The 21729-nt window shown below is 36.2% G+C and overlaps 2 protein-coding genes across 2 annotated transcripts; both read right to left on the bottom strand.

Moving 5' to 3' along the window:
* Positions 1 to 2453: 2453 nt before the first annotated feature.
* Positions 2454 to 5791, bottom strand: LOC132184445 (Transmembrane amino acid transporter family protein). The gene is made up of 8 exons (XM_059598086.2): positions 5634 to 5791; positions 5414 to 5559; positions 4832 to 5215; positions 3383 to 3776; positions 3185 to 3290; positions 2972 to 3063; positions 2813 to 2881; positions 2454 to 2734 (listed from the first exon to the last, which is right to left on the bottom strand). Exons 1-8 carry the CDS (start codon positions 5655 to 5657, stop codon positions 2636 to 2638), a joined length of 1314 nt encoding a protein of 437 aa, XP_059454069.1. The 5' UTR covers positions 5658 to 5791; the 3' UTR covers positions 2454 to 2635.
* A 1223-nt stretch (positions 5792 to 7014) lies between these two features.
* On the bottom strand, positions 7015 to 20913 carry PFT1 (phytochrome and flowering time regulatory protein (PFT1)). Its single transcript, XM_059597247.2, has 15 exons — positions 20644 to 20913; positions 18367 to 18397; positions 17871 to 17934; positions 16746 to 16876; positions 15555 to 15764; positions 15354 to 15419; positions 14769 to 14979; positions 14054 to 14121; positions 13114 to 13968; positions 12161 to 12214; positions 11910 to 11938; positions 11276 to 11344; positions 11072 to 11156; positions 8190 to 8276; positions 7015 to 7841 (listed from the first exon to the last, which is right to left on the bottom strand). Exons 1-15 carry the CDS (start codon positions 20739 to 20741, stop codon positions 7332 to 7334), a joined length of 2568 nt encoding a protein of 855 aa, XP_059453230.2. The 5' UTR covers positions 20742 to 20913; the 3' UTR covers positions 7015 to 7331.
* Between the last annotated feature and the right edge of the window lie 816 nt (positions 20914 to 21729).

Consider the following 21729-nt stretch of genomic DNA (forward strand, 5'->3'; position numbering starts at 1 on the left):
ACTGATTATCGGGAAACCCAAAAACATTGGATTCAGATCAAATGTTTAATAGACATTGGATTCCACCTCTTCCATGAGAGAAACTTTCTGTTAATAAGGAAAAGAAAACTCACTCAGGACAAAAGAGATATAACATAAAACAAAAATATGAATACCCATATGAGAAATGTTGAGTGGACCTACATATTCTTTTGAGCTTTTTTTCTGTCTGTTCGGTTCCTCAGAAACATCAGGAAAAAAGAAAGAAAGGAAAAATGCGTACTCATGTTTTGTCTTTTGTTGTCATTTTTCTTATCGGAATTCAACTTACTTTCTCAAATGGGTATTCAGTTCCCCCAATTGACGACACCTGCAAAGAGCTTTCATAGAAAAAGAAAGAGAGGGAGTTAAAAGAATACATGTTGTTTTAACTCAAACGAAAGGTGTAAAATGGGGCGTCGTGTTGTTTAAATCTAGACCCTTAAAAATAAGATTAAAAACTACAACACATAAGCAGCAGACCCTACACCAACACGTGACAGCACTCTCTAGTGGCTTTCTCCTCCACTACGTGCGGTACTTCGTTGAAAATTTTTGGTCAGTTGGGTAATAAATGTTTGATGAGACTTTCTTCAGCATTTTTTGTAATGCAGTGCAAGCACTGTTCCAGTGTTCCCAATCCAATAAACTCAATAAGATTTGTGACATGAAACGAGTGTGTACAATAAAGCCCGAATAATAAAATAATAAAAAAAAAAATTTTTGTGCCTGGCGTGCATCACTGTTGATGCACGCCAGGCGTGCTTTCCATCATTACTCAAAGGGCGATGGGCCACCCATCTGCCAACGTCAGTCTCCTCAAAAAGTTATTTTTTGTGGCCGCGAAGATATATTGTCTAATCGGATAGATTTCTCTAATAATTTTGATGTTTCCAATAATATATGTGAGTCTTTATAGTTCTTTGTTGAATTGCTAGCTTAGCTAATAATTCAACAAATTAGTGAGAATCCGAATCTTCTTCCATTAACCAGCCATTTGTTGTCGCTTTGAACCAACTTCGTTTGAAAATTGAACATTCATCATTACAAGCCCAACCCAAAGTATGTTAAACAAATACCCATACATGACACACCTAAGCTTTTTCTTCCCCGATTGAGCTGGACCCTGAAGCTTGAATTTGATTATCATTACTCAAAATAAAAAAAATTATCCTCAATCATCTTTCTTGGGTCGCATCGATCACTTTCCACAACCACTTATTTCTGTTTCTTTAAGAATCTTACTGGTAAATGAAAAGGGGTTGCATTAAAAAATAAGCATGCGTTTGTCCTAAGCTTTGTCTTTAGTTATTCTAAGTCACTTTGATTAAGGAGGATTTTGGCAGAGGAATTATGAGATCAGATATTTTGAATTTACTTTTGTTTAGTTTTTAATTTTACACTATTATGACTGTATTAGGGTATAAAAGTGCGTTTAACACTCAAAAAGTTTATTTGAAGAAAAAGTAGTCGTTTGGTAAAAAAAATTAAAAGTACTTTTAAAGGTCCAAAAAACCTAAAAATGACTAAAATGCACTTTTGATAAAAACTTAAAAATGAAACTTTTGCCAAAATGAAACTTTTTGCCAAAAAGTACTTTTTGACTTAAAAGTTGTATTCCTCAAACGCAATCTCAAACATGGTCATAAGGTGTTTGTGAGGTCCTTACCTCCCCCCTCTTTTTGTAGTTTTGTTTTCTATTAACATTATCGTTATCTTGCTTAAAAAAAAGTCTTTTTGAATGTCTGTATATTTTGAAGGATTTGGTAATATATAGTTTCGCGCTAATGCTTGTCAATCTTGTCACGTCATGTTATCTCAAGTGTTTAGCTGTGTAAGCTTTCTATAATTGCGAGATTATTTCTTACATGGTGACCGAATTACAGTCAATTTAGATAACTAATGAGAAAGGGTCTTGATCATAGAGTTTGCCTGTCCAAATTGATACCGGCCCCTGTTAGTCTTATACGGAAAGATGTTCTTTAACTATATGAAATCCAATATTAAAAATTTATAAATGAAGTATATATCAATGAATGTCCTTTTTCTTTTCATGTACTTTTCATCAACCAAACAAAAACTAGCCTTTTTAAAGTTGTAGTATCTTTCTCTTTTTCTTTTTCTTTGCTTTTACAAAAAGAATCTTTACACAGAAAACTTTTAGGTGTTCTTCCCATTCATCCCCAATTTGTTATTAATAGAGCTGGACATCCCATGGAAATTGAGCTATGTTTTTCGTATGGCATATAATGGATGATGGAGAATGGATATCTACTCTATTAATTCAACGTTAAAATGCTAATTAAATACACATCTTCTTCTTAACTTAAGCTTTTAGTACAATTAATAATTCAAAATAGTATGAAAGCAGATGTTGTGAATTTGATATCTGACTTCCACAATTTACCTCAATTTCAATTAAAATATTTCACGTGATATCTGGTTCGATAAAATGTTAATTAAATAAACATCTTCCTATTAATTTAAGCTTTTAGTACAATTACTAATTTAACATTCAATATTAAAAAGGTACATAGAGAAAGTCATCGGTAGAATGAGTTTTAGACTTTTAGTCAACTCAACAACATTTTCTATCCAATAACATAATCACCACAATTTATGTGTAGAAGCTGTATGTGGAGGCATCAGCAATTATATTCCGGAAGCCGCCAATTGTGGATGCCAACATGATGAAAAGTCCAACGTATATGGAAGCCTGAAATACAAAAACTTGTGTCAGTGAAAAATAAACAGTGATTGATCACCCAAAGAAGAAAGGAATGCTTAAATTTACCCAATTGATGAACCATTTGGTGCTAAATCTCTTTGGTTTCTTGATCACCAGCCACATGATACTGGGTAGCTGCAACAATGCTCATTTGAATTTACTCTTTCAGTAGTGCAGGGTGTAATTTAGTTAAAAAAGAAACAAAGTAAGAGGATTGAAGTGTACAAAATATGAAGTGGGAGCAAAACCGAATCCGCCAAAGAAACCAAGAAGATCCCCAAAGAAAGGGAAGGTGACTCCAACGAATAATGTAAATGCTGCAATATTTGAGGAACTTAATTAGTATTTTTCAATTAATGGAGTGTCTGAAAATAAAACAATTAATCTCTCTGTGTTTCTCTCAGATTCTGTTCCCGAAATGGCAATGGAGAACCTCACCTACATAAGCAGATCGAGTGATGAGTCTGAGTAAAATTCCTGGTGGGAAATTCACCTTTTTCACCATCATCCTCTCCAGCAAAGCAAATACAGGCATAGCATAGACCTACAAAATCTTCTTCATTACATTATGCTGCACTTCTCATCTACTATATATGTATATGATCATATAAAACACCAAGAAGCATGAATTCGCACCTGGTAGCTGCCAATGACATGGATGACCACCATTAGGTTAGCAGAGGCAATGAGCCATGCAGGTTTCTGGAGATTCATTAGCACATTGTCATCAACATCTTGCCCGAAAGCCCAGTATCCAATAAGGGCCACCGGGAAATAGCATATTGCGTTGATAAAATAGGCTCCAAGTGCACCTTTCCACATGGGTACTTTTGAAGGCCTCTCAGGAGTTGATGGAATGGTGGCCTGAATTTCTAGTGCCACTGCATGCCCAGCAAATGCAAACGAGATCTGACCCAGTGCATTAAACACACGAAACATTGAATCGGCTGAGCTTGTTTTTTTGTATGCGTAGCTCACATTGCTTATCTGCCCTCTACTCAAGGAACCCACCCAAGCTATAGTTGAATAACTGCAATCAGAACCACCGAGTAAGATATATAATAATAATTTTTTTTTTAATAATGTTGAGTCACTCTAAAGCAGAGCCCTTCAAACCCACTTTTACAGAGTGAACTCCCGAATATTTGCATTCGCCTGCAAACCATAGATATTGCTTAAACACAAGGCTCTTCCATTCGAGCTGCCTGTGCGGGACCAAGATATATTTAATCTATAATCTTTCAATATTCAACATGGTTGTGTTCTACAGTAAATTGATTTACAAAGTAGCAGGAAATTTTAATAGAAAATTTGCTCTAGACCATGTATGTCTAGTGTTATGGATCACATGCATCTTTTTGCCGGCCACTCGATCTTTTCTTGGAGTGCTTCATGATTCGTTGCGCTTTGTTCTCCAAAAGTTCATAATTAACCTCTCTCTTTTGTAGCAAAGGTGATATTTTTATATCCTTGAAAGGTGATGAGGCTAGCAGAACGATAAGTACCAACTGAAGTAATAAGAAATTATAGACAGGAAGCATAAAGTGTCCATGTTAAGAGAAACTCTATTTTTAGTCCAAAAACTATGGCCGAAACAGTGGTTTCCTTATCTGGTATCTGAGTACTGTAGATGGTTGGATTTCAACTTCATAGATACTTCATAGGTCTGGGGAGGCATGATCTATGAGCTCATGTATGCTGAAGGAGTTATAATCAGGTGGATTAATAAGCTGGCAAATTTTGCCTCAAAAATCTAGATTTAGATTAGATGCCTCTGAATGAAGCAAGGCCACAATAATCACTAAGTTATTCTATGAGGATTCAAAGCTTTGGCTAACAATTATTTTTAGTAGAATTTTGGTAAGTTTACAACAATTTAAACAAACTTGGGTTGTGTTTACTTCAATTCTGAGGCAGAGGGGTTCCAAAGATTCTCAATCTATCATAAAACTTTCTTTCCCTTCAACTCTTTCTCTTTTTCTTTTTATCTTTGGGTGCTTATTTGGCTTAGAAAAGTAAAAAAATTACTTTCCCAGAAGTGGTTTAAGTCTGCTAGTAAAGACTGAAAGAAAAGTAGCTAGGTACCTTAGTGACATGACTGCTGCTGCTAGAGAAACACCGGCAACAGAATTGAAATTGGGAAGCTGAGACAGGAAGAAATGAATGGCGCCAAAGATCAAGATCCAGTAGGATTGCTTGAGCTGTGTGCAATTGGTGCAGGTAATCTCCATAAACTTCTTTAGGCACTTCCCTCCCGTGACCATATACACTATGTCACAGCCGACCTGGACGATAAGTTGCTGCGGAAGCACAATCCACGGCCCCAGTTTTGGGCCAAAGGCATGTCGGCCAAGGTCAATGTATCGGTCAAATCGAGTTCCTGGAACACATTCATGGAGTTGTATCATCTGCCACATTGTGTTCAAGGTCATGCACCATGATATCACCAAAACCATTGTCCCTGGACCCCTGAAAAACGACGTCGTCATATATTAATAAAAACAGAGTTGTTCTACACTACTAGTACTAGTTTTAGCCTCCATTGTTTCTACATAAAATGGTTTCAGCTAGCCGGCTGATTTTCGATCTTTGAAAATGTTTTACGTGAATTTCCTTAGCAGGCGGAAGATTATATATGTTGAGTTGAGTTCGAATATATATATATACCATCCTAAGTAGGCCATGGCATAAGGGAGGCTGAGCACTCCTGCACCAATCATGGCGGTGACAGTGTGAAAGGTTGAGTACCACCATTTGGCACGGCGAGAGGTGTCCTCCTCCTCTATCCATTTGCTGTCTGAATTAGCAACTTCCTGCAAGACAACAGTAAGGAGTCTAGTTAAGGAAATAACAAGGTGGGGGTGTGGATGTATCAAGGGTTGCTTACCTTTGGAGAAGAAGCTGAAACCATTTCTGCAATCAAAATTAAAGGACTCTCAGACCCTTTCAGTATGGGAGTTCCGTGATGATCTTCATGTATATGTAGTGGCTGGTGCCTCAAAGTGTGATGGAATAAAGTGAAAACTAGGAATTTTGAATAGCTTAGTCCCCCCACTTTTCCTCTTTTAAGGTCATTATCAAATAAAAGCAGTAATGGAAGATAAACTTAAGTGGGATCTAGATTCCTAGCAATCTCGGTAGTAAATGTGAGAGAGTTCTTATAAAACTCACATGTTCAAGTAAGTGAGAGAATAGTCCAAAATTTACTTGAACAGGTATGCTTCATATTAACTCTCTCATATTTACTGTTTGAATTACTAATGAAAATTTCTTTCCCTAAAAGTGTCGGTTGTTGAAATAGCAAATTATTTGGCAACATGATATTAACCTACTAGCCAATTATGTACAGTGTGATGACGTGAAGTATTGCCAAGCACTGTCTTCTTCTGTTGATATTGCATCTACCCATTAATCCTGGCTTTCTACATGGTAGTAATCTATAACATGTGAAGAATCATGTCATCGAGGGTTAGCTTTTGAGTCATTGTAATGAGGTTTTGTGAAAATACTCCACCTACTTGATTGTCAGGGAATAGGGGGGACATTGATGGCAATTTCATATTTCTGGACTAGAACCAATCATGGGGAATTTTGTTGGTTGATGAATTGGATCCCATCCTTTAATCATTACACTTGTAGCAGTAGCTTTATAGAAAAGGGCCATTAGTTTCAGGAATAATGATTTAAGTCAGGAAGCAGTTTTGTTTTGTCAAAGTTGGTGGGGGTCTTATTCTTTCCCTCCGTAGTGTCCCCAGTGGCTTTGGAGGCCGAAAGGTGACTGGTTGGCACTGCATACCACAAAAATAAATATAGATAAATTATCATAATTTGCATAATCTTACATTGACATTGTCGTCAGATACACATCACATACAGTAAGCATGGATTCAAGTTAATTTAACACTCACCTACTTTCTTCCCTTGTTAATTTTCCATTTCTTATTGGCAGACCACTAGAATTCTTTTTGGTGGGAATTTGAGAGTTTACAAAACCTATCAAGCGTGCCATAGCTAAAGGGTTGGAGTTCATGGCTTTCCTGGTTCTTGTGGAATCTTCACCAAAAGTCTGCAGACCCTGCCTGAGCTCTTGCTACATTAGCCTGCCACATCATTTTTTTCTTCTCAATTTCAATAAATGGCGGTTTCCCAAAAGTGGAATTCCTGAGACAAGGCATTCTATGAAATATGATGTATGAGTATTTCATCGTTGATTCATTAACTCAATTCTTGTGATTGGACCATGAGATTGGTCCAAACTCTGAAGCTGATAGCTCAACAGTATAATTACCACAAACTATTTGTCACCATGAATAAATATATGATACATGAGTGTAATTTGTGGATCACTTCAAGAAAATCAACCATATTCACAGAAGAAAAGCATCTACTAAAATGAACTCGCACCGGTTTTTTCGACATAAGAACATCAGTTTCTATGTAACCCTGCAAGGTTTTTGTCTATAACTTACTCTAGTGCTCATAATAGCTTGATGAGATCCACTGTTCTTAGAGGTTCTATCTGATGGCTAATGAAATTTTGTAAATTAAATTAAAATACTACGTCCCAGACTAGTCGATGCTCTAATTAACTCATAAAGCCCCCTCCAGGCATGTTAGGCGCCCCTTGGGATGAAACTTGTCCCTGTGAAACTAGTTGTGACCTGCCTGGACCTTGAACATAACCTTGACCCATTCCTGTCCCAACCATTTGTTGCTGCTGTGGAAGTTGCTGTTGCTGTTGCTGCAGCTGCTGCAGTTGTGGAAGCTGCTGCTGCGGCTGAAGATGTGAGAGTGATTGCTGCTGTTGCAGTTGTGGAAGTTGTTGTTGCGGTTGCATCTGCGAGAGTGGTTGCTGCTGTTGCATTTGTGGAAGCTGCTGCTGCTGTTGCATTTGCGGAAGCTGCTGCTGTTGCTGCAGTTGCGGAAGCTGCTGCTGTTGCTGCAGTTGTGGAAGCTGCTGCTGTTGCAGTTGAGGAAGTTGCTGTTGTTGCAGCTGCGGATGCTGTTGTTGTTGCAGCTGCTGATGTTGTTGCTGTTGCATTTGTTGTTGTTGTTGCTGTTGACTGGATATTTGTGGCTTAAACACAACCATATCCTGATTCCACAGATATTATGGCTTAATTAAATTGCAAAGTCTGAGTAATTCTACATGGTTGTTCCACAAACTTATTTTAAAGCCTCCACTCACTGGATTCAACATTAATGATTGAAAAAAGAAATGAAAAGGGAACCATTTGATGTAAAAGCAACTTACACATGCCAGAATTTTGCAGAAAAAAGGTCACTTGTTATTTTTCATGTTGCTTTCGATTTTGACAGAAATTTCAAATTTGTTGTTAATGTGAGAGCTCAGAGTAAGTGGCCATAAAAGAAAGATTTTCCTGATAGGTTATGCTGAACAAAATCTCTGCTGATTGATAATTGAAGTTCCCAAAAATCTTACCCCAGGAAAAAGCATTCCAATCAAGCGGCAGGCTTTGTCAGAAACAGATAGCAGCAACGTCTGAGATGGCAGTTGAATGACTGCACACTAAAGAAAAGAAAATTGAAAAGTTCAACATTAAAGGATCCCAGCAAACATAAATGTATGGTTTCACATTACAAAATTGGAGACAATCTTGAGCTATTTAAAATTCAAATTGAACGGAAGACGCATCTAGGTAGGTGGTAAAGCCTCCCTAACATGGTTTGAACAGGCCTGGGTTAAAACCCCCTTATCCAGCCTAAATAAATAAATAGATAATTACGTAATTTTTCATTAAAGCATTTTTGCAGTATATGCTTTGTTACTAAAGTTACTAATTTCACAAGGTTCATTTGAGAGTACCAAAGAATATGATCAGTTATCCTTTTCAGACTTCAGAATTTACAGATTTAATAAAAGGATTTGAGAATCTTGGAAGATTCTTATTAAATGTACATATGTGCACACACGAGTAATACTATAAGTCTTCCTAGAGTCCTCCTAGAGTCATCCTAAATGTGATATGACTTTTAAAATTACTAATAGATCAAAAGTAAATAAATCACATCTCAAATTCAATGGTAATTTTAAAAGCCACATCACATTTGGGATGATTCTAAGAAGACTTATAGCATTACTCGTGCACACACATAATTTTGGGAATTGACATGCTTCAAACGCTAATAGTTAAAAAAGTTCAAATGACACGAGGGTTTAACCCCTTGGTTTTCCTCTTTGGGGAAACTTTACAGCAACTCAAATTAATTCTGACACCAGATTAACTGCAGAATGTATATCTAATAGCAGATTTGACAAAGCTCAGTGTCAACTTACATGTCTCCTAATTAACTGACTGGATAAACAGACAGCCAAACAAAAGGAAGCAAGAAACATGTCAATATAGTTCAAGGACACTTCTTCAGCTCTACTTGTTTTACACAGTTAACTAACACCGAGGTGATTTCTATCATGAGTAGTCAGTTGATGTCACACACTAAACACTAAGCCATGACAGCTATAAGATTGTTATAGATAGAAACATCTTTAGCAAACAAGTATACTAGACAAGACTTGAAGAACAACCTAGGTGTTTTATAGGTGTATCTTCCAGTCACTACTATTATTATTGTTACTTTTTGGGGTCTGGGCCACTTGGGCCATAGAGTACCCAAAGGAAGGTGACAGTCTCCCATCCTTGGTGAAGGCAGGATTTGATGCAAGGTCTCTGTGGGATATCATGAAAAAGCCGTGAAAAAATTAGGGTTCGATTGGTAAAACTTTTTCGATGGCATTTTTTACTTTTTACTTGTGACGTGATAGAAAGGTGAGAACAGTTTTTGGTGTTTTGCGAGCATTTTATGTTTGGAGTTGTTTGTTAATGCTTTTGCTTTTTAGAAAAACAAAAAGCTGTCCTAAAAAATGTTACCAAACGAGCCCTAAGTTTTCTTGTCTTAAGAATCTATGTTATCTTTCTCCTAGTAAAGAGATTAAACTGAAATGTGTTACAATGCGTAGCAAGATAGAAAACCACGGGTATATTTGTTAATGGTTTCGAAAAGTGTTTCTTGTGCTTTGATTTGAAAAGGTTTTCAGTTTTGATGTGATATAAAGCAGAGATCTGCTTTTGGTGGGGTCCACATCTAAGGAAATTTTTTTTGCGGGGTCCACTTAAAGAAAATTGTTTCGCAAACTTTTTTATAAGTGTTTAGTGTTTTCAAAGAAAAATACTAAATATGCTTATTATAAGAAAACACAAGGAGTGGAGCTGACTTCTTACTTACACTTTTTTTTTTTTTTCAATAAAAAAAAAGAGTGGCTCTTAGTGAGGAGAGAGGTGGTCGCATAATCACCCATATTCGGTTGAAGTGGTTGTGTGGCCACCCCCTAGCCAAACATTCACCCCTATCCTATAATGGTGGTCGTGCAACAACCTCTGACTAATTGAGAGGTGGCCACACTACCACCCCTATCTAGTTTGGTGGCTGCACAACTCCCCTCTCCTTTGTTGGAGCCTTTTTCTCTCTTTTTAATATTTTCATAAATAATATGTCAGCCCCTATACCCCTATACCTGAAAAATTAAGCACTTATTTTCTTTAAATATTCCTACAATGTGTGAAAAGTTTTCTAAAAAATGTGTTGTTTTTTGAAAAGTGTTTTGTGTTTTGAAAAGTGAATTGTTTGTTTAATGTTTTGAGAAAATTGTTTTTGGTTTTAAAAGGAAAAATACTTTTTGAAACCATTACCAAACATAGCCCATATATCCGCTATGTGACAGTCATCTTACTTCTCTTGTTCATCCATCTGCCCTAAGGCTAACATAGCCAAGACACTACCTCTAAGTGTTGGGCATTTTCTAAAGGAAATTGATGGGAGAGAAGGGGGAAAGCTCATCTGGACTATAATCACCATTAAGCCTGCTATATATTTGCCCATAAAAGTCTGTTAAATGCCTAGTCGACTTCCTCAACAAATTCCCAATTTCTATACCAACTTATAGTGGATCCCCATTATAGCATCATATTTCACCTGAATTCCTACTGACCCACACCCAGGTAGATGCACAAATATGATAACAAAGAAATCTCTAGATCCACACAAGATAATACTGCTGAACAACAGAGGAAAAATAATTTAATACATTTACTCATATATTGTTTGAGGGCATAATAGGAAGATACTATATATAACACATAATTCAGCACTCATATTTTGACAAGAACAAACTCAACCGGTTCAAACTAGAAAATTGGCATAGACTTATCCAAGAAAGAACACTTCCACCACCACACCACCCCCCCCCCCCCCCCCCCCCCCCCCCCCCCCCCCCAACAAACAAAAATAGAAGACTTAAAAACTTACTAGCTTCTTTTCTTGCAGTTGTCCAAGAAACCCATGCTGATTCATTGCACGGAAAACTAGAAAGTCTGCCTTTCCCACATATTGCCTAATATTCAACACAATGAAGTTAACAAGCTAAAAAATATAACAAATCCAGACAGATAAATGAACAAAGATGCAAACATAAGTAGACAAATTGAATTTTTTTCACTAAGAAGAAATTACCTATTATTCATGTGGTCCTGAGATATAAGCCGAACTATTTGCATTGTTGGCGGCCAGTTTGCAGCAAGCCTGAAAAACACAGGAAATATACATCCCAGTAAACATAGATTAGTCTTACAGGGACTTCTAAACAAGGAATCCAAAACTTTCCAGCCAAAATAAATTTTCTTTTCGAATTATGTCAGGGTATTGAAAAAAGATTAGAAGTTTTTTGGCATCACCCAATCATCCACCTTAATCATGACTAGAAATACTAGATAATGCATTTACAGGTGTTAGCAAAATATCAAAGCCTACGATAAGTAGTATACACTACTTCTAAATGCAAACAATATAATTGAGACTAATAAGCTCTCTCTGAAAATATCATCATTTCTGTGTGATGAGCACAAAATTTATAGATTAATAAATTAAAGAATAGTCTTCTACTGACCATAAATCAAATAATTTATTTCTAGTAAGGGAGTTAAAAGGCAAGTAGCATTAGAGTCACTTTAATGAACGTTTCTTTTTGAGTTTAGTCTAAAATAAAGATTGATTTTAATGTCTTTAACTTAAATGACACTGTGTGACTGCAACTTTAAGAATTTCAAGACTTTTTTGGCAGAAATAATATGATACTTCTTGGACTTACGTTTCAGAAGATGTAGCACTCCTGTAACCCTGTCACAAAGAATTGAATTATAAGGTTTATGAATCTTATAAGATACCATAGAATCCCAACAGATTAGAGCAAATGTAAAAAATGAAAAAAGATTTTTTTGAAAAAGCCTTATATTTGCATAAATTTTTATTAGGCGCTTGAAAACATTATACATTACAACAATTGCCAAAAAACATGTTCCTCAATATTGAACGAAAAATTATGAAGTGCTTCAAACATACTTCCAGTCTGGTGATAAAGACCGGCTGTCCTTGTCTCTGCCCAGATAAATTTCCCTGCAAGTTCATTGTTTAAAAAAATTATTGATTACACCATATTACATTATGAAGAGACTTCCACAAGTCATGGTTTAAAAGGATAAGTTTGAAACCTTCCCCCAATGTTTGCATTGAATTGGACTCCGCAGTTACAAACAACAAATTATAAAAAAATAATCACAAATCACAAGGCATAGATGATGTAGCTGATATATTTTTCTTTTGTTTCCTCAACCAAAGCACAAGAGAAAGAGCTGTGTAAATACATAATATTGCAAACTAGGATATATTATCTTGCAATTGATAATACCATTTAATAATATTTCAGAGTGTACTAAGTAAGGAAAAGGGGGTTTTGATTTTTTTGACTTGGTGAGAAACAAGAAGGAAATTTATTGACCTAAAAACTTTTATAGCATTACAGTAACTTAGGCGGAGGCGTTCAAGGGGAAAAGAATATATAAGGGTGTTTTGACCTTCTCAACTTTATGGAAGGAGATGGGATATTTTAGTGGAAATACTTAAACTATCCTCTCTGTTCTATTGGCTTGGATGGGAAAAGAGAATGATAATTTTTATTTTTTTTGGAAAACAATGAGACTCCATCTCTAAAAAAGCTAAAATTTCAAGGATATTACGCTAATTTTAAAAAAAATGGCACATTTTGGTCGTTTTATTCAAGAACAGAAATAGATCAAGGAGGCACTGATCTCAGATCCGTTCACATCCATGTTAGTCAATTCCTGATATCTCCCCCCCCCCACAAAAAAAAAAAAGAAAAAAGAAAAACTAAGCAATTAACACAATCATGTATTGCAGATAAATGATGCCTATGAGAGTGAAATTTTAAAAACTTAACCACATGCAATTCGAAAATTTTAATCTCAATCTTTTCCAAAGACATACTCTAGACTTACCTCCCAGACTTTCACATATTTGGATTGTGCTGATTGCAAAGCACCTGATGTTTGTTGTGACAAAGGCATATTAGCTGCTGAATTGTTGTTTACACCAATTGACTGCATCCCTGATTGTACTTGTTGAGGCATTCCTGGAGTAGGAATCATTGTTCCATTTCCAGAAGAAACAACTGATGGCCCAAGGCCACTCATCATGTTTTGGTTCATGCCAATTCCATTTTGGGCCATTTGTGCTCCTGAAAGATTCCCTTGGCTCATGCCAGGCACTGATTGACCCATACTAACACCTCCTTGGAGATTACCATTACCCATTGGTTGAGAGATCCCAAGGTTAGAATTTCCGGAGACATTAGAAGTTGCTGAAGTGAAAGAACCAAGACCAGAGTTTTGTGCAACCTGTCCAGTCCCTGTAAGAGCCCCAGACCCACTTATTGATGTATTACCAGATTGTCCAGATGAAAATACATTTTGAGAAGCAGGCACGGAAGATGCCATTCCACTGGATATCATATTTGACATATGCATGGATATAGGAGTTTGACCCATTGGTTGAAGTCCTATAGAGGATCCTCCAGTTAGGGCTGCAGAGTTCATTACTTGTCGTGCTTGAGAAAGGTTGTTCAGAATGTTCACATTTGCTGGAGCAGGACCAACAGGACGTACAGATTGTGGTACACTGCTCACTATAGGCTTCAAATCTTGCATATTGTCATTATTTGTGATCATTTCTTGAGATGCAGAAGATGGTGAAGAAGTTTGTAAGCTTGGGACTGCTTGAGAAGCAGCTCGTGCAACAGATGGAATATGAAAAAAAGCAGGATCAGGTGCCATGGAAGGTACAGTGCTTGGCTCCTGAAGAAATACATTATGAATTCATGACAATCTGCATAACTATAATAAGAACAGCAAATTAAAGTGAAGGACACACTCTTCTTACAATTTTCACAGTAGCAGGAGGAACATTTCCAACAGATATCGGTTGCCTGTTCATGAGAGATCCATTCGCTGAAATCAAGAAGGGAAAAGTAAGTCCGCTACCAAGCAGGATATGAAGCAAGAATTAACCATTACTCGTGATTAGCCTACCAAACTATTAGCCAAAATGTCTTGGGCATATACCTGCCATTTGAACTGTGGCTAAAATTCACAATCTACCAAAAAACAGCTAAAAGTTTAGGGATTACAGTTAATAATAGTACAAACTTCTTGCACAAACACAATTTTCTACCAGGAAAATTGCTATGTGTTTCATTTTTTAAACCGAATCATGCAAATAGTGTTACTTTTTTAAATTTTGCCACTAATGAACGAGTCTTACTCAGTCTGGTACTTCAAATTGGTCCTCCAATACCAAGAGGGAAATAATAACATACTATAAGAATCAGAAGTCACTACAACTACAAAACCTAGAACTGCTTCCTCTATAATGCAAATATGATAGAACTTATCACCCATAATTACAAATCCGAGTCTTATTGTGATCAATTTGTAGACTAAAAATTCCAGCTTACTAGTACATAGGTGGAATAGATACCGTATGAAGAAAACCTTGATTAATCTATTTTTGTTTTCTTTCTAACACAAAACTAGTTGGAACTTGGCAACTGCATGTGATGGGAGAAGGGATGCGCAGGTTTAAGTGCATAAACAACCTGATGAAATAGAAGTTGGAGGCGGCCCTGTCACTGAAGTAACAGAAGACATGTCCATTTTTACAGGACTCTGATTTGAAGGCAAACTTGTAATTCCAGAACGACTTAAAACAGCTCGGGCCTCCATAAAATTCTCCGAGATAAGAACAAGAAACTGAGGGTTTTTGACATTGTCAACTGCTGGATCTGCTGCTCGGGGATTGCGCTTTCCCTGAATTAACAAATTAATGTAGTAAGTAACATGCCCAGCTTCCAGTGAGCAAAAATGTTTCAGTGCTTCCCTCTCTTTTTCACCAAAAAATAAAGCACAGTGTAGATTGTAGCCTACTATGTAGGTTAAGCTGATTTATAGATTCAGTCGGTGTTTTTATTTAGACAAGCATCACCTAACAAACATACACTAAATGTTTTGGTACAAACCAAGGGTAGGCAGATAAATAAAAAATTGCACTAAACTCGAGATCGTAATTGGTGAACAGTGAGAAGTTCAGCTGAGGTGCTGACTGGCCTAGATATAAACTTTTGGCAACCTCAAAGCAGAAAACAACAATAAGATAAGAAATTGAATAGAACTATCATCGTTACCGCATTGTATATTGCTCTAATTTTAGGAAGTTGTTTTGGACAAACGACTGACAGAGAAACAGAGCACTGCATGGAAAAATAAAGATCAGTTACTTCAAGATGTGCAACCTTCATTTAAAAAAATAAAAAAATAAAAAATAAAAAAGAAGAAGAAGAAGCAAACAACTACTAATAAATTAGGATAGGAGTGCTAAAAGGTACATGAACAAATGATTTAGCAACTGTCTCGGCATCAGATGAACGGCTTTCTGTTTGTTCTTCCATATTTTCACTCTTGTCCAAATTTTGCACCTGCGGCCGATAAACTGGTGTGGGCAAGGGATAAGGGTTACTAGCAGCAACAAGAATGCAATGCCTTTGAGCATCCAAGTTTTGCTGGGTTTTGTTTCCATTTGGCGGAATAGGGAACATCTGAAAAAAGCATCAAAAGAAATTGTCGATATCCAATTCAAGGGTGTGCATAAGAAACTGTGACAATACAAAGCAAATTTTTAACTTTTATTCGGAGATTACAAGGCATATTCTTTGCAATTTGGATTTTGCATCTAAACCAAATTGTGTGCATCTTTATAGTCATGGACCAATAGTTATCTAACAAATTGTGTGCATCTTTATCTAACAAAGCATGTGACCTTTGATGGAGCAAAGTGGTGAAAAGATTGATGTAGACAGCACCTAATAGCCTTGCTTTCATTTTTAGGCTTTTTTGTTTTGAGAAGAATGATCATGACAACAGGATGAAGAGAACGTTATAATCACTTTCAAGATGCACAAAAGTCTCTCATTCATGCATAAGTACAAATTGAGTCATGAAAAGTACTTTTTTTTTATATATATAAGTAATCGAAATATCATTAAAAGTGTAAGGCGACCTCAGGTACACTGGATGAAAAGTACTAACAATTATAAATAGTAAACTTGTCAATGCCTCCAGCTGTCTAATAGCAAGTGCCAACAAGTGATGAGAGTTTTAAGCAACAACCTAATATTGAAGCAATGAAATCACAATAACGCAATCACAAAATCTACCAGGTGTCCGTTACAATCATCATCAATAAACCTAGCAGCAGCTTCTTGGTAGACCTGGAGGAAGTCAGAAAAATCTAGAACTGATTCTCTTCCTTTTCTATGGCAAACAATAAGTTTTCAAGCTCCATGGAAACCTAAACCAGGGCCTCTGCCACATTTTACCATCAAACCATGTGGCATCTCTGGCAATAGACTCAGAGCATGCCTGGAGCGTGTATGACTTTAAGCCCATTGCTTAAAAAATTTACAATTAAAATTCTGTAGAAAAGCAGAGACATATATAAAAAGGGACAACCATATAATGGCTAAATGCAACTGAAAATATGGAAGTGGAAAAAAAAGTTAAGACAATCCAGTGCACACCATCAGAGCTTCAGCAAGCCCTTCTGCAATTGCAGCATCATTGAAACCACCGCCAGCAAAGGGTATAGCTGAAAGCCACTGTAAGAAAATATCAACATCTCTTGTCCAGCCAGTCCGTTGTACTAGGCAACCTGCATGAAGGGAGGTGAAATATACACTTTGCAACTGACATGTAAACACAGAAGTTCCTGCATATTGTAAGCTTGGTGCAATCTAAGCTTCATAACATTTTAACAAAAAAATCTTCATTTACTAGTGAAAATTTGAATAAAAAAAAAGGGAAATTAAATTTAAGAACCTACCATAGGTTACTCAGCTTCAATATAAAATCAAAGGATTTATGAAAAAAAGGGGAAAATATATTGTGGCCCTTGAACTACCACCACTTTTTCACTTGCACCACCAAACTTCAAAAACTGGCATTTGGGTACCTTAAACAACCACTCCTATATAACAAGGCCATTCCTTTAGCAAGAACTGTTAAAATGAATGGAAAAGTGGTCATGTTAGCATCTTTCTTCACAAAATACCCCAAATTTTATTATAAAATACTGTAATTGCCCTTGAAAACAAATTACCCTTATAATTAATGAAAAAAAAAATTTGAAAAAAAAAATTATTAAAAAAACCAATTAAAAACAAGGGGTTGCCAAACCACCATAAAATTTTTTTTTTTGGAGGGTGGTCGAACCACCCCCTCAGTCTGTGGGTCGGGGGTGGTTCAGCCATCACACCTACCTTTTTCATTTGGGGTGGCCGAATCACCACATGTTCAGCCTAGTTCGACCACACTTTAAATTTTTTGGATCTTTTTATTTTTTGTTTACTTTTTTCTTTTAGTTTTACTTTTTCGGTTTAAATTTACGGCGTTTTTAGGAAGAAAGACACCAACGTGGTCACATGACACACATATGACCGCTTTCCATCCATTTTAACCATTTTTCTTAACGGAGTTACTTTTTTGTAACAGAGTGGTAGTGGAGGAAACCAGGGGCTGGTTGGTAGTAATATAGCCTCCTGTTTTATTCTTCTAAGAAGATGTGTTTTCAACATTAAGGTGCACAAAATATTAACCAAAATATAATTTGCATAAGATAGATTAAGAAGAATGAGAAAAATACATACCACAATAAGATCCATGGGTATAAAAAGTGACCAGGGAAAGCTCAGTATGAGAAGTAGAGGGCTTCTGTATTTCAAAAAGTAAATAAACACGTCAGCATGAAGAAAGAATAATTAAAAAGATTTAAATCCAAAGCTTGCAGAAAAATTTTAAACACTTTCTGCAACTGAGATCTCAAACTAGCTAACAAGAAAATAGAACAATAGCAGTTTAAAGTTTAAAGTTCACATTGGAACAGATGCATCTTCTCATGCTTGAACAAAAAGATATATCCATACAAGGACATTATCATGTGCTTGATTTGTTCCTGATTTTGGAAGTCCAGTGTGCTTGATTTGTTCCAAGGAATTAGATGAATAATTGGCATACGCCTTTCTGATCAGGTGTCATAAGCAGAGATTATAACTTTAATTCCTAGTTTGGTAGAAAGAGTTCTCAATGCAAGAAACAGATTTTAATTAAATTTTAATAACTGCATCATCGCAAACAGAGGAATACCTGTCCATTCAACTCATTTCCACAGAAGCACCTACATTTGTAACACAAAATATCAGAACTCGCATATGATATTAAACATAATGTCATCCAAGTAATTATTTTTTAGTTAAATGATACCTAAATAATTGGAAATAAGAGTGCACACACAGACTTATGTACATATGCATAAATTCATGCATGCCTTTAAGTTCCATCACACGTAGGTAAAGTAGTCAACATTGTTAAGCTTACCAAGATCAATGTTGATGCATAGAAGCTATAACAGCTGGCATCTATCAGACTTTTACAATTCTTAAGCATGACAATAGAGCTAATAATGAGAAGAAAGCAATTATAAGTGAGAATGAAGATGATAAAATTCATCAGCTACACCATCATAATGAGGGTAATTTCAACTGTGCCAGTATTTAAGGTAAAATATTGACTTCAAGCTACTGCCTGCCAAACTGCTATAAGGTGACTAAAAGAAAATAGAGAACCATAACCAAGGTAAAGTGCGCACCATTGCACACATGCAAATGCTTCCAGAACTCTAAAAGCCTTTGAGTCAAAATAAACAAATGTGGTCTCCAATTTTCTCCTAAAATCACTCCACCAGCCACATCAAGAAAGTGGTTAACATGGCCAATCCCTTTGAGTATGAAGCCTAATTAATACTTTGTAACCTTTTCTCCTCAGTTTACTATTTCAACAAAAGGGACACCTTCACCAATGACAAAGCATAAGAGTCCCCCTTTATTTCATCATAGACACCACTTTACACTTCTTCACGCAACTGCCGTTCTTAGCCTTCTCATGATCATGTGAATGATGCAGTCTACCAACAAATGCATCATCCATCATAAAATACAAATCATTCAGCAGAAAACCATACAGTCCTACAGCCTTCTTTGTCCTCATCCCACTTAGAGTTTTACAACTTCTGTTTTACCCAGGATCCTGGCAATCTCTAATCCCACCCAGAATGTTGCACTTTAAAACTTTCCATGCGCTGGAATTAGCAGCCTTTACCCCAAGTATTCACTATTGGCCTTGTAGGGCAAAGTATGGCCCATCAAGGTTTGAGAAAATATTACAATTGAACCTTAGCCAGACATTAACCCTCAAAAGGTTGATACAACCTTCCCTTGAGGCCAATAGATGGCTAAGAGACCTATTCTTGACCTTGGCGAGCTGTTGGCAAGTAGGAAAACTTAGCCATTAGTCTTACAGTAGTCTGCACCAACAATGTACAAAAAGGGAGCCATAGCTGCAGTCCCTTTGACACTGGAAATCAGTTTCTCAGCCATAAGATCACTCTTTGCCAAGTGGTTTAATTTGGGTTCCTCTTTTCAGGTCCTCTTAGTAACTTAGTGCTTGCCTGTAGGTCTCATTGACAACCTCATGTCCATGTTCTCTAATTATTGACGCAATTAGGGAAAATGCAAACCCTTGTCTCTATTTTTCTCTACTTATTGACATGTCGAGGGGAAATGCAAACCTTACTTGCTAAGCTATGTACATTAACCACCCATCATTGACAACATTTAGAAAATGAGAGATAGATCGTTGAAGTACAAATAATGAGAGCAGATATGAGGATGCCACTTTCAAGGACGGTATTTTAGGTAGAGGCTCACTCCTGCCACTCAACTGCAACGTTTCCTGCCTTCTGATTAATGGAAAAGATAGAGTCTTTCGTTTAGTTTGGCTGTTCAAACTTACAGCTTAATCAATGGACTTACGCCCCTTTGAGCTTTCTAATAAGATTGAATTATTTATAAAAAAAAACATATAACATTTAACTACTTTCTTAATCACAGCCACGACTAACAATAACTCAAAATTCAAAAAGCAGTTCCATTGTTGGTCAAGCCAGATTCAAACTCCAGCAGTTCCATAAAAGCAGTAAGGCTGCATTTGGTTGCAGAGAATGGGATATTTAACTCCACTTTCAGCTTCCCAAGCCAATGGATTCAAAATTAAAACCAAAATTCTACGGAACCCAACTCCACCAAAACTACTTACAAAAAAAAAATTCACCAAATCCAAAGCAAAATACTCAAAAACCATAAACTGAAATTTAGAAACTGAACTCCAATTTTGCGATATCAAACGCATCGTAAGGCCAACTATCAGATCAAACAAACCAATTTCATTCCCTACGTGAATTGCAAAACTTCCATCATAAATAAACTACGCAATATTGCAAATTAAAACCCTCAAAACCGATTAAAAGCCATAAATTTTAATTAAGCACAAGCAAAAATAAAATAAATGGGAGCGAGGCAATCAGACCTAATGATCTTTTCAAGGTAATCAGAAACAACGGTCTGCCAGAAGGGGCCCATAGCCGCAGTGCCTTCAACGGCCACGATCAGCTGCTTCTCCGCCATCGCGTCGCTCGCGATTGGAGGATGTGACTAATCTTGATATCGTGCAAAACCCGATGCTCTTAATCTGACTCTGCTTCTCTCCAGCTACATGGTAACGCTTATGATAATCTTGATTCTTGATTATCAACTGGGTTCTTCTGAACTCTTACTCAAAGGAATACCATTTCATTTAAAAATGCAAATATATAAATTATGTCACTGCTGACATTTTTTTTTTTATAAATTAAATAATGTGCATCATTTTATGGACCGACTTTAAATCATGGCTATAAAATCAAATGAAATGGAGATACCCTTATTAAACTCAGATGCTGTCATCTAATAGCATTTACCAGCATAGTATATTTTTAATAATAATCTTAAAATACATACTATATATTTCAAATGAAATGGAAATATCCTCGCCCAACTTAGATATGGACATCTAATAGCATTTACCACAGTCAGTAAATTTTATTTTTTATTTTTTTATTTAATTGATGGACAAAGTTTCCTCAAATTTATTCAATTTATTAAATTGGAGTAATTTAAAAGAGTAATATTATGTATTACTTCTTATTTCCCGTTTATCCCAAAACATATGTTGCGTGACTTCCAATAAAAAAAATTAATTTTTATTCACAAAATGTTTTGAAGGATCATGTCATATAATTGGGTGGTATAGTCAATTAATGACTAATTGATACTATATAATTACTAATTAGGACAATAAAAATGCGAGAATGAGAAAAATATTAAACCAGAACATTTTCACAGGAGTTTCCCAAGAAATTCCGCTAGTACGTTAGAATGTCCCCCGGTCTCCAATATTCTCCTTAAGAAAAGTTCCATCAATTTCACGGAAATTCCTTACCAATTCCCTCGAGATTCTCTTTAATGTGTGACAAATCATAAAACCGATTACTAATAGCTAGCCAAGCTAGGAAGGGGTTTACATCCCATGCAATACTTAATTAAGATATTGTATGAATTCATTGAATTGCAATAT

Source organism: Corylus avellana, chromosome 7 (assembly GCF_965113065.1).
Source record: "Corylus avellana chromosome 7, dhCorAvel1.hap1.2, whole genome shotgun sequence".
NCBI lineage: Eukaryota > Viridiplantae > Streptophyta > Magnoliopsida > Fagales > Betulaceae > Corylus > Corylus avellana.

Bases quoted from the DNA above. Each gene is read 5' to 3' on its own strand.
- LOC132184445 (XM_059598086.2), bottom strand. From the start codon at position 5,657: ATGGTTTCAGCTTCTTCTCCAAAG. The intron at 5,216-5,413 runs GTATATATATAT...GTCGTTTTTCAG, and splicing joins GCCATGGCCTACTTAGGATG to GGGTCCAGGGACAATGGTTT. The intron at 2,882-2,971 runs GTACACTTCAAT...GCATTGTTGCAG, and splicing joins TTGCTCCCACTTCATATTTT to CTACCCAGTATCATGTGGCT.
- PFT1 (XM_059597247.2), bottom strand. From the start codon at position 20,741: ATGGCGGAGAAGCAGCTGATCGTGGCCGTTGAAGGCACTGCGGCTATG. The intron at 16,877-17,870 runs GTATGTATTTTT...CCCTTCATGCAG, and splicing joins TACCCATGGATCTTATTGTG to GTTGCCTAGTACAACGGACT. The intron at 7,842-8,189 runs GTAAGATTTTTG...CTGTGGAATCAG, and splicing joins TTGGAATGCTTTTTCCTGGG to GATATGGTTGTGTTTAAGCC.